This window comes from Aspergillus sydowii, assembly GCF_001890705.1.
Source record: "Aspergillus sydowii CBS 593.65 unplaced genomic scaffold ASPSYscaffold_6, whole genome shotgun sequence".
Taxonomy (NCBI): Eukaryota; Fungi; Ascomycota; class Eurotiomycetes; order Eurotiales; family Aspergillaceae; genus Aspergillus; species Aspergillus sydowii.
The window spans coordinates 1,341,426-1,352,475 of record NW_024467864.1 but is presented as its reverse complement, the minus strand read 5'-3'; the positions used below and the strand labels follow the sequence as shown (position 1 = coordinate 1,352,475).

General features: G+C 50.4%; 6 protein-coding genes across 6 annotated transcripts; 2 read left to right on the top strand and 4 right to left on the bottom strand.

Annotated features, from left to right (window-relative positions):
• Positions 1 to 200: 200 nt before the first annotated feature.
• Positions 201 to 1,351, bottom strand: ASPSYDRAFT_58791 (uncharacterized protein; the record flags this gene model as incomplete). Its single annotated transcript, XM_040849589.1, has 2 exons — positions 201 to 1,073; positions 1,136 to 1,351. 2 exons carry the CDS (start codon positions 1,349 to 1,351, stop codon positions 201 to 203), a joined length of 1,089 nt encoding a protein of 362 aa, XP_040702102.1.
• A 683-nt stretch (positions 1,352 to 2,034) lies between these two features.
• On the bottom strand, positions 2,035 to 3,951 carry ASPSYDRAFT_32349 (uncharacterized protein; the record flags this gene model as incomplete). Its single annotated transcript, XM_040844969.1, has 1 exon — positions 2,035 to 3,951. One exon carries the CDS (start codon positions 3,949 to 3,951, stop codon positions 2,035 to 2,037), a length of 1,917 nt encoding a protein of 638 aa, XP_040702101.1.
• A 1,281-nt stretch (positions 3,952 to 5,232) lies between these two features.
• Positions 5,233 to 6,443, bottom strand: ASPSYDRAFT_32348 (SDR family oxidoreductase; the record flags this gene model as incomplete). The annotated part of the gene is made up of 6 exons (XM_040844968.1): positions 5,233 to 5,348; positions 5,399 to 5,549; positions 5,602 to 5,801; positions 5,856 to 6,019; positions 6,081 to 6,339; positions 6,389 to 6,443. The coding sequence occupies 6 exons, from the start codon at positions 6,441 to 6,443 to the stop codon at positions 5,233 to 5,235; spliced, it is 945 nt and encodes a 314-aa protein (XP_040702100.1).
• Positions 6,444 to 6,909: 466 nt separating this feature from the next.
• Positions 6,910 to 8,038, top strand: ASPSYDRAFT_46323 (uncharacterized protein). The gene is made up of 2 exons (XM_040847198.1): positions 6,910 to 7,130; positions 7,180 to 8,038. Exons 1-2 carry the CDS (start codon positions 7,071 to 7,073, stop codon positions 7,678 to 7,680), a joined length of 561 nt encoding a protein of 186 aa, XP_040702099.1. The 5' UTR covers positions 6,910 to 7,070; the 3' UTR covers positions 7,681 to 8,038.
• Positions 8,039 to 8,187: 149 nt separating this feature from the next.
• On the top strand, positions 8,188 to 9,892 carry ASPSYDRAFT_152542 (cytochrome P450; the record flags this gene model as incomplete). The annotated part of the gene is made up of 4 exons (XM_040842207.1): positions 8,188 to 8,551; positions 8,645 to 8,845; positions 8,895 to 9,646; positions 9,698 to 9,892. 4 exons carry the CDS (start codon positions 8,188 to 8,190, stop codon positions 9,890 to 9,892), a joined length of 1,512 nt encoding a protein of 503 aa, XP_040702098.1.
• A 279-nt stretch (positions 9,893 to 10,171) lies between these two features.
• On the bottom strand, positions 10,172 to 11,050 carry ASPSYDRAFT_204410 (SRPBCC domain-containing protein; the record flags this gene model as incomplete). Its single annotated transcript, XM_040843852.1, has 2 exons — positions 10,672 to 11,050; positions 10,172 to 10,603 (listed from the first exon to the last, which is right to left on the bottom strand). Exons 1-2 carry the CDS (start codon positions 10,729 to 10,731, stop codon positions 10,172 to 10,174), a joined length of 492 nt encoding a protein of 163 aa, XP_040702097.1. The 5' UTR covers positions 10,732 to 11,050.

Below are 11,050 nucleotides of genomic sequence, written 5' to 3'. Positions count from 1 at the left end.
AGAGGCAGTCAAAACGAGAATCGAGAACAAATCAAATTCGAGTACACGAAGCCATGCCAAGGTCACTCTTTGCGAAACCAGGTTCACACGTCCAAAGCTCTTCCCGTCCAGCAGCCAGAGCCCCGGCCTCCATTCAGGCGTTCACATCTTTTACATAACATTTCTGGTGACGCCTCCTCCGATCATCATCAACCAGTAATTTATGCTTTTTCTGCAGTTTGCTCGGGAACAACTTCGTCATCAGTGTACGCCGGGGGAAGGTCATCAGTAGACTCGCTCATCAGCCCTTGCTTTTCGGTAACAGATCCCTCTTCAGCCGATTCCTTACGGTCGCTACGGCGGTAGCGTTGCCACATGAAGACGGCGAGCTGGCCGACCAGCATACCCAGAACGCTAGCGGCGAGACCGGCCAGAACTCCAAGAATGGCGGGGACCACGATAAAGCGCATGACGCGGTGCAAGGTACGTTCCCAGGTCTTGTGGAAGTTGTGGTTGAAGTGGGGAGGAGGGTGAGGGCCGTGAGGGCCGTGGTGACCACGGTGTCCCTCAGCGGGCGAGAGGCGGTCAAAGTCGCCATGGTGATGCGGGGGGAAGGGAGGAGGCGGGAGTGCACCAGCGTCGGCACAACCCTGTCCCTTGAACATTCCGGTAAGGCGCTCCTTGGCCGCAGCGAACATCGAGTGGATGCGGTGAACCAGGAATCGTCTCAAACACTTGGGTTTTCCATTGCACTTCCTCCAAGACTCATGGTCGGCAGTCTCCTCAATTTCGGTTCCCGCCATGTAGAGGGTGCCTTCGGCATCATGGATAAGGGTGATGGCGACGGTGTCCAACGGAACGGGGTAGCCATCAAGGTCGAGAACAGTGAAGCGAACCTCCACCATGTCGAATGGCTCTTCTGGGGGAGACGGGAGCGGCATCATTTCGACGGCGTAGCCCAAGGGGATAGATTCGGCTTCTTCGCCATCCTGTACGTGACGCTGAACAGCCGCGATAGGCGATGGAGGGGCAGGTGGGAAGATTTGGCGGTCGTTGGCCAAAAGGAGGCCATCGTCGATAGTGAATTTCAACGACTGAGGGGGTTGTTAATCTGCAGGACTCGCTTGAGTTTCGATCTTAAAAAGATAGGACTTACCAGTGCGGTTTCGTCACCACTCTTGATGGCAAATGGGCACTCGGAGCAGGCAAGATCAACTTGCTGCTGCTGTGCCGCCTGGGCTTGAATGGGATGAAGACGAGCGACGTTGTCAGGAACAACAACGGCATCAGCGTCGACATCTGGGACAACCAGCATGGCATTTGCGCTGGTAAGAGCGAGGGCGCCCCCAAGAAGAAACGAACGGAGCGTCATGGCGATAACGGTTTAAAAAGGGCGCATTAGAAGGAAAGAGAGGCAAAGGTGAGCAGACGGTATTCTGAAAAGTTAGTAAAAGGCCTCACAGGCGATAAGAAAAGGCGTGGTGAGATGAAGAAGATGATAGAAGAGATGGAAATGTGAGTGAGACGCAATAATGTATCGGATGGGGTTGAGATACGGAGTCCTCGGGGGGGCTGCGTTCCCATGCACAAACGGCCAAGGCTGACGCAACCACTATTCCCCTTCCGGGCTAGTCGCTTTTGCCTTCAGTCGCTGAGGTGGGGAGCTGACGACTACGAAAGCCCGTGTCAAACAGGCCGGCTCCTCCAAGCAACATCAAGTTTCAGTGGTGTCAGAGACTGAGAACTGTGCCGTTCGTGCCCGCGCTTGACAGTGCAGCCCAATCTCCAGTTAGATAATAGGCCCTACCCCTCCAGATGATGCGCTGGGCTTGCGCAGTCAAGCGCTGGGATGGGGGCATTGGTTTATTTTTATCCCGATCTCGGGACTCGGGAGATTGGCCGCTAGTCCGGATTGGGTCATTGGACAGCTCCTCCACCAGGCTCTTCGGCGTTACTTGAACAACAACTTGAAGCTTTGGAATTTTTTTTCGAATTGTGCTAATTTTAACCGTTTTTATGGTTTTCACCGTGTCCGCAGAGGGACCACCCCCTGTGTTATCCCAATATACTCGGGTCGATATCACTCCATCTCGCGACTTCAAAATCGACTATGGTTGGTGCTGTTTTGGCACCACTTCGCACTGGAGTGCGTAGCTTGGCAACAATGTTTTGGGGGTTCTTATTCACTTCCTTCCATGTGGCTATTGGGTCCTCTGGTCTCGCCATGTTGCTGAAAAATAATAACAAGAGAAGGATGGCAATTATCACTTGACTCCAGTTGAACGACCACTCAGACGCTTTGTCGACGCTTTCAAGGGGCCAGTCGTACCCTATCGGCCTGTCTCGATCTGGGATGACAGTTGGTTCGGCCGTGTACCTTACCACCTGCTGGGGCTTCCCCGTCTTGTCTTCTTTTCGGCATCTCTCCTTTGGGTCGGGCCCCAGATTCCAGTCTGAAGCGCGAGTTACTCTCTTGTCCCTCTCGTTGCCGGGGAGTGACTTGGGTTTGCGATTGAGATAATAGGGAGTCGAATTGTGGTATCTGCGTGGGATAGGATGTGAGCGGAGAAGGAACGGATCCGCATACTGTACAGTGATCTCCAGCTTTGCCGATGCAGTGTCAGAATCCGTCTGGACCGCGGTCGACTCTACCACCGGGTCTGTCATAGAGAATTGACCCATGAGTTTTGACATTTCCGCGTCGTCCCTCTTCGTATAAGCATTGGGTACCATGCGAGGAGGTCTGAGGTTCTTTGGTATACGAGGCAACTTGCGCACTTGCGAAACCGCCTCCATTCTTCTGACCATTTCGACTCCCTTTTCCAGGCGCGTGCGCTTGCGGGGCAGCTGCTTTGAGCCTACGTTGTTCCTCCCCAGCGGCTTTAGAACATCAATATCATCCTGACCTGGTCCGTCTCGGTACTGGAGGTATGTGCTCGCAGCTCGACGCTGTGCGTATCCTTTCCTGCATTCCGCAGGCCGTGCTGTCCGCGGCACTGGGGATCCAGCTCGTCTAGCTCTTGGTTTGACGCGGGCCAGTCGCCGTCGCATCCGAGTCAAGACCGGGGGGTTATACCTCTCAGGAATAGTAGTCATTTTGGTGTCGGGGTCGGATGCGTCGCTCATACTGCTATCCACAGTTCCATATGTCAATCTAGAAACAGGAGTTTGTTGCCTCTGTTGCCGCGGCCATTCTTGTTGTTGCTGTAAAAGAGCATCGGATCCAATATTCGCGGGGTGTTGCATTTGATTCCACCTGCCAATATCAGCAGCACGAAGAGTTGTCACCAGATTCACCATTCTTTCCAGTTGCTCTCGGAGCTTCATATTATCCATCGCCAGACCACTAGCCCGGCTATCATATGCTGCGGCAAAGCGGTTTGCGTCAGCGGTGACCTTTTGGAGGTATGCATGATATTCCTTAAGCCTGTTATTAGTTTCGGTTAATGATTGCTCAAGTTGAACAATCTTAGCATTCCGCTCTTCGAGTCTGTCATTCAGCATTTGTTCCAGTTCTTCGCGTCTTTGGGACTCATCGTCATTCTTCACAACCGTGCCTGTAGCCACGGGCTGCTGGGTTCGCTTTGTGGCTTCTATCTTCTCCTCTAGTTGCTTGATTTTCTCTTCCCCGTTCTGTAATTCGGCGCATACCGCGTCAAAAGATTCCGCGAGACTTTCCGATTCCCTTTTTAATCGATCGTTCTGCAACTGCGCGTCATCAAGTTGTGCCTCGGCCTTCATCTTGGCCTTCTGCTGGTCCGCTAAATAGCTAGTCATGGTTTCGACTTTCTGATTGGCGGTCATGGTCTCGTCCGAAAGGACGTGTTGTACATTTTTCCGAAATTGATACTTCTCCATCATCAGCTTTGGGTCGTCATCGTCACTTGCTTGACCATGGTCGGTCTCCCGCGCTGACATCTCGGGGTAGGGCACAGCCCTGCCCCTGATTGTACTCTCCTGACCGTAATCCATATTGGGTCGTAACGTGCCCTTTGCGAGGACGTGATGTGTATCGTAAGTATGTATATATATATATATATATATATAATGTGTTGTATTCTATTCAGCGAATTATTGACATATATATCGCGGTTGGAGGCTGGGGTGGGACGGGTTGTCGACACCGAGGTGTTCAGATAAACTGGATTCTTGAATTAGGGAAAGGAGCCAAACCAAAAATGGAACCTGCATTTATATAATCTCGGGAACAAGGACATAGGATCCTCTAGTCTATCTTTGTTGTTCTTTGTCTAAACAACTCTTTTGTCGAATCGACGGCGAAACTAGTCCTGCCTCGTCCTTTGTATGGTACACAACACAGCCTTTCGGCGGTACGGCTTCTTTCAGCTACTTCTTTACTGCTATCTTTGTATCTAGCTGTGTGGTTCCGTTCCGACCATTCTCTATTATATTCCGTAACTTGCAGAGAGCTGGACGTCCAAGCTGAGGCGAATCTGAAGTGGTTTCATCTCTGTTGTGATGTCATTTATTGTTGTTTCGATGCACTGCCCACCTTATCGACCAAACACGCCAAATTCAATGACTATTCGTCTTCCTGGGACCGGTTATACGTCACCGTCATACCCATCTCCGTTGTATGGTAATCTCTGTTACATGGAAAGAGCCCAGCGTCTTCGGCATGACATCAATGCCAATGTTTAGACAAAAGGTACTCCGTGTGACTGGAAGGGATATACGATCAAGCAAGCAAGCTGATGAAGAAAAACAGAAGATGGATTTTAGTTCTAGACGACATTTAGGAAATTAATAATCCACCACACCCCACAGCCTAGTCCTCCCGTACAAACACTTCCACCATATCAACTATTCTCCAAAAGAGCACCTGAGCCTACACCCAGAGCTGACGGCAAGTATCGATATGACCTCACATACAAGCTCATTGTAATGACTGGCCACTTCCATACCATCTTCGTGTCCGAGCTTGTCATCATCCGTACCACGGATATTGGCATTTCCTCCCGCGAACCCTGAGCAAGTTCTGGATTGCGGCGCGTATGGGAATACATCTCTACTTATACTTCTCAAAGTACCAAGTGGACAATGCCGGTGCTTTGTCTCGGCTTCTTTCTGTCAATTCATCTTGGTACATATCCTCTAACAAAGGATGGAATCTAGCTTTATATTATCAGATGTCAATAAAGCTCCACCTTATATTGTTTGTATATATCTTCTAATGGGACAAAGGAAAATTTAGAATATACTCCAACCCCCAAAAGCAAACCGTAATTTGAATCAAAGCTTTGACTTCTTCTTTCCTTTCACCTTGTCGAACTCATCGCCTGAAAGCAGGAAGTCGGGGTAGTCAGCTGATCCAACGCCAGAAGAAATACGCCAGCTGGCACCGTCCACTATACACACAGTCAATAATAGAATTCAAAAATGGGCAATGATTACTCACCAACTAGGATCTGGCCAGTCACGTAACTACCAGTGTCCGCAAATAGATAAACCGTCGCATCGGCGATATCTCGAACAGAGCCAAATCGGCCGAGTGGCTGCGACTTGACATACTTCTCCATCTTATCAGAAGGAAGAAGACGATCCAGGCCCTAGGAGCATTTAGTGTCTATCTCCAAACAATGATCTTGTTTTATAACTGACCTCTGTTGACGCAATAGGGCCCGGGGCAATGACGTTCGAGGTAACACCTAGCGGTCCGTATTCAAGCGCAACAGTATTAGACAAAGCGTCAATGCCGGCTTTTGCAACTGCGACGTGACCCTGGAAGGGAACGCCAGTGTAGTGTAGTGTGGCGCTAACAAAGATGATTCGGCCTCCCGTCCCTTCTGGGGATGGTTTCACTACCAAAAAATGTAAGTCAAAGCGGGCGCAGAGAAATTGTTAGAGAAACGTACATGACTTCGAGTCCACTCTATGCTTCTTTGCTGATTCAAGGAGATGCGGAATTGTCGCCTTGAGTGTATTATATGAGCCCAGCACGTCAATATCCATTACAGACTTGAAGGCATTCACAGAGATCTGGTTGATCGAGGCGAGGAAGTTACCCGCCGCACCAGCACTAGACAAGAGGACAACGTCAGCAAGCAAGCAAGACACCGGCTGTGCAGTTTGCGACATACATCACGAAGTCGATAGCTCCAAATTCCTTTACGCAGCGGTCCACCGCGGCCTTGAGACTATCGAACGATCGCACATCCACGGCACCAATACCAATCACCTTAGCACCAGGGCGAGCTGTGGCAAGATCCTGTGCAACTTTCTCGGTCTTTTCAACATTTCTGCCAACAATGCAGGCGTTGGCACCTAGGTTAACGAGTGCGCGGACCTGCGCGCTGCAGATTGTGCCTGCTCCACCGGTGCAGAAGACGACCTTGTTCGCTACAGAGCATTAGCTCAAGTCAATTCACATTCGCACGAGGGCACTCACTGAACAGGCCATCCTTCCATGTATCGCTCAGGTAATCAGACTTGGGGAGTGGCATTTTGATTGATAAAAGTACAGCGACTCTGGACGGTCGTTCCAAGCTGAATCAGGAGTGAAGGTGTGAACTAATTAGTTAAACGGCAGTCGAAGCTGACAGGTCCCCACGTTTGGAGCCGCGGTTATCGGTTGCCGAGGTTCTCCTAAGTCCTAATCAGTGTTTAGTGATCTGTTATCAATACACAACATAAAATGCATAAATATTATGCACACTTCGTCCGGGCTCAAACAGTGCTGTATATAAGCAACTTTCACAGCAGGTACATCGAAAATAAGCCCTCGTACCACTGAGACTACTAGATGTCCTACTTAGCTATTCTAATCAAACAGTAAGTTAACTTCTCCAACGCACAGTTGGGCGCTTAATTGATTTCCAAATCCACTGCGCTGATTCGCCCGTGCTGTTTATGCCTTAGGCCAATTACGACGTCACCAACAATTTTCCGCCGCATCAAAGACAACTTGCAGGCGCGGCTTGTTCATCTTCCTGTATCCATCCACCCCGGCCCACGACAGGCGACTTTCATCACGGTTTGTAGGGCGGAACCCGCAATCCACGGAATAGAGCCATCCGCAGCCTTTACATCTTGTCGCGCTCAGTCGCCAGTGCTGCCGCATAATTTCCGCCATGGCGTGCCCGATCACCGTCACCAAGTTCGTAGGGACCATCTCCCTCGGCCTCTTAACCGTACGTACTATTGGTTCCATCCTAAAATCCGTTATTAATTACAGTGTAGGGTCTATCATACTCCGCCTCTACCATCACCGTACCTTCTCTCAGCCTCCTCTCCACTTCCACCAACGCCTCCAAATCTCTCAACGAAGTGAAGCGCCTAAACCGTAAGCACGGCCTTCGCCTCGCCAACATCTCCAACATATGCCTCCTGTTCGCATACGGAATCTCACCGCGACACCGCAAACACCCATATTTGGTCTGGATGGTAGTCATGTCGACCGTCGGCTCCTACGGCGTCGACTACTGGTTCCACCGCGAGAACGGCATCAAGGCCTGGCTCTGCAGCGTTGTACGAGATACTGGATACGCATCTCTGTGCTCCGGAAAGTCGCAGAAGAAGGACGATGACATTGTGGTCGTTGAGTCGGAGGAGAATGTCAACGGCGAGATTGTGCGGAAGGAAATGGAAACTGAGCGCCGCTCACAGTGCGTGAGGGCTCTCTTCTCTGGTCTGGCTCTTTCAATGGGCATTGTTGGTCTCTGGGGTGACCGCCGTTCTTAAATTTGGCGACACTTCGACTACCTGGCCTTGCCAGCAATACTTTACTCAAACATGAAAGCTACGCATCTCTATGGGATGGAAGTAAATTCGGGACGATTCCCACTCTGTCATTTTCGGCTGTTTTTTGGGGTTAATTTTGTCACTCTTCTCAGCATATTACGCTTATGACCATGTTGTATCTGTATTTTAATTAGCAAATATATCTATACGGCGTTCGAATGGTCAAACCTCAACTTTTTCTCATTAGCCTCGGGCCAGCTTCACTTAGTAACTAACACTGACCCAAGCTGGTTAGTTAGTTCTTATCTCCCCAACGCTGCTTACCATTAACATACCACCCCATAGTGCGGAGTGTTTGCAGGGCCGTGATCTCCGCAGTGGCGGTGGGGGTGGGGTCAGCAACCCACGATCTGCAAGCTTGTTCCAGTCCAGTACTTTATAAAGAACCAACTCCCATCAAACATACACACAAATTCAAGCACCATTTCCTTCAAAATGTACACACTCATGCTCCTTGCTCTTGTGCCCATCCTCTTGATAACTCGCTACGTCTTATCCCTCCTCTATCTAACCTACACCACACGCGCCCTCCAGTCCATCCCAGGCCCATTCTGGGCACGCTTCACACGCCTTTGGTACTTCCGTCGTCTATGGAACGGGCATTTCGAAGACGACAACATCCGTCTGCACAAGCAATACGGACCTATTGTGCGCATCGCTCCAGACCACTACAGTATCAGTGACCGAGCCGCGTTGAAAACGATCTACGGGACAGGCACCAAGTTCGCGAAGTCCGCGTGGTATGAGGGGTGGAAACACCCGGATCCTGAGCGGTGGACCCTGTTCCCTGATAGGGATATTAAGAGGCATGGTCGGTTGCCGTCCCCTTTCTTCTGATTTCAGTATCAAGGGTCAGAGTTAGTTGGTTAGGGTCAGTGCTAATCTAATCGCGTATGGGCAACAGGCGAGACGCGAAAGAGGTTCTCGAGTCTATACTCGATGAGCTCGCTGGTACACTATGAGGAGTTTGTGGATCAATGCGCAGATGTCTTCTTCCAAAGATTGGGCGAGTTTGCTGAGCGAGACGCGAAGTTCAATCTTGGGGAGTGGCTCCAGTTCTATGCTTTTGATGTTATTGGGGAGATCACCTACGGGCAGCGCTTTGGTGAGCTTGGACAATACGTAGTTGCGGAGCTTATATACTGACTTGGTAGGCTTCCTCGACAGAGGCCACGATATTGACGGGACCATCGGGGCCCTCCAGAACCTAATGGCGTATAGCTCGCTGATTGGCATATACCATGAATGGCATCCTCGATTGTTCGGGACCTTGAGTCGCTTTACCTGGTCTGGAGCAGGCGGTCGAGCGTATATCATGCGGTATGTCCAGGAGAAGATTGCCCGTCACAGCACACAGAAGAAAAGCGACGTTGAACATGGTCCCTTGAAAACCCAAACATTCCTGGAGAAGATGATCCTCGCCAGAGACAAAGACCCCGAAAAGGTCACAGACTACCACGTCTTCATGATGGGTCTCTCGAATGTTATCGCCGGGTCAGATACAACAGCAATCAGTCTCTCCTCAATTATGTACCACCTCCTGCATTATCCTGCCGTCCTCAGCAAACTACGCCAGGAAATCAACGATTACACCGCTCGAGGCCTCTGCAGCGAACGAGTCACCTTCAAAGAAAGCCAAGAAATGCCCTACTTCCAAGCCGTCATGAAGGAAGCGCTCCGTATGCACAGTGCAACAGGGCTCCCCTTCTGGCGAGTCGTACCCCCTGGCGGCGCACAAATCAGCAACCATTTCTTCCCCGAGGGAACTGTCGTCGGTGTCAATGCATGGGTACCGCACTACGACGAGACGATATTTGAAGACGCAAAGGCCTTCCGACCAGAGAGGTGGATCGAGGCCGAAAATGAACCTGAAAGGTTGAAGGTTATGAATGAGATGTATATGCCGGTACGTTCACTCTTCTTATAAATTAACACTCTCATTAAAAGTTTCTCGCAGTTTGGCTTGGGCTCTCGAACGTGTCTTGGGAAGCACATTTCCATCTTAGAAATGTCGAAACTCATTCCCCGAATAATCCGTGAGTTTGATTTTACTGCAGAGAAACGAAATTGGAATACCGAGAACTACTGGTTCGTCAAACCAACCGACTTCGAGGTACGGGTTCGTCGGCGAGAGAAAGCCGCTGGATTGTAAAGGACTCTGCAAGAATATCTTAACCTTTTACAAGGCAACTGCAACCCAGATCATGGACACATCCATTCACGTAAAGGAGGAAAGAACGACCGATCCATCGCACCTTCCTCACAAAGCCTAGGGTACATTGCAATGTTCGGAAGGTGCAACCAGCAAAGGTACTTTGTCAGAATAGGAAGGACCAAGTCCATTAGGTATAACTGAGCACAGAGGATTTCAAACAAACAACGCAAAAGGGAACGTAACAGTAAGCCCTAGACTGAGAGTACACCAACTCGCCTACTTCGAAGACTCAACCCACTTCTTAAAATCCACATTAAACTCCTCAAACCCCTTCCTCGTGTCCTCCCTCATCCCAAAGAAACTCCCAAAGTACCCCTCGCCCATAACTCCCGCCAACAACCCACTAAACTTCTCCTCGTGGACAAGCTTCGTCCGAGCTCCAGCCCCAGAAGATTCGGAGTCGGAAACACTCTCGAATCGAAACGCATGCGCCCCCGTAAAGAGGCCCGGCACCGAGCCCCGCCAGCAAAACAGCTCTTCGGTGTTCTGTTCAACAAGAGGCGAGAATTTCCACTTGCCGTAGCCTGCGGTGACGTGGAGTTTGTTGCCTGGTTTCAGGTTCTTTCCTGCGATTGAGGCGTCGTCGGGCTGGATTGAGCGGATGAAACCGGTTGCGCTGTATGTTGGGATGGAGGAGAAGTCGAGGAACTGTAGTGGAGTTAGTTAGGGCTATGGATATGGACATGGATTTAGACATGGATATGAATGTAAAGTACCTTTTCGCGCACGGTAGCTGGAGATGCAGCGATTTCGATGCTTGTTGAGACAATAGTCATTTTGGAAAATTTGTGTGCAGAATAAACTCAGGAAGTATATATTTTCCAGAAGCACAAAACGAAAGAGTTGAACCGAGATGGCTGTGATAAGAAAGCAAGTAGGATAAATAGCGTACTAAGTAGCTGCCAGTTTAATAACAATTCCAGCCCCAATCCCACAGCGGATCGCGTCTCCTTATATGTTCGTTGTCATCGCAGGCTGCTCGCCGTCTCTCCGTCGGCCCCCATGTTGGAGCAGTCCAGCGCCCCCGTCTGATTGGCCGAATGGGGACACGGAATTCCGTGTCCCGTGATATCGCCCTCCGCGACTCCGTCGGCG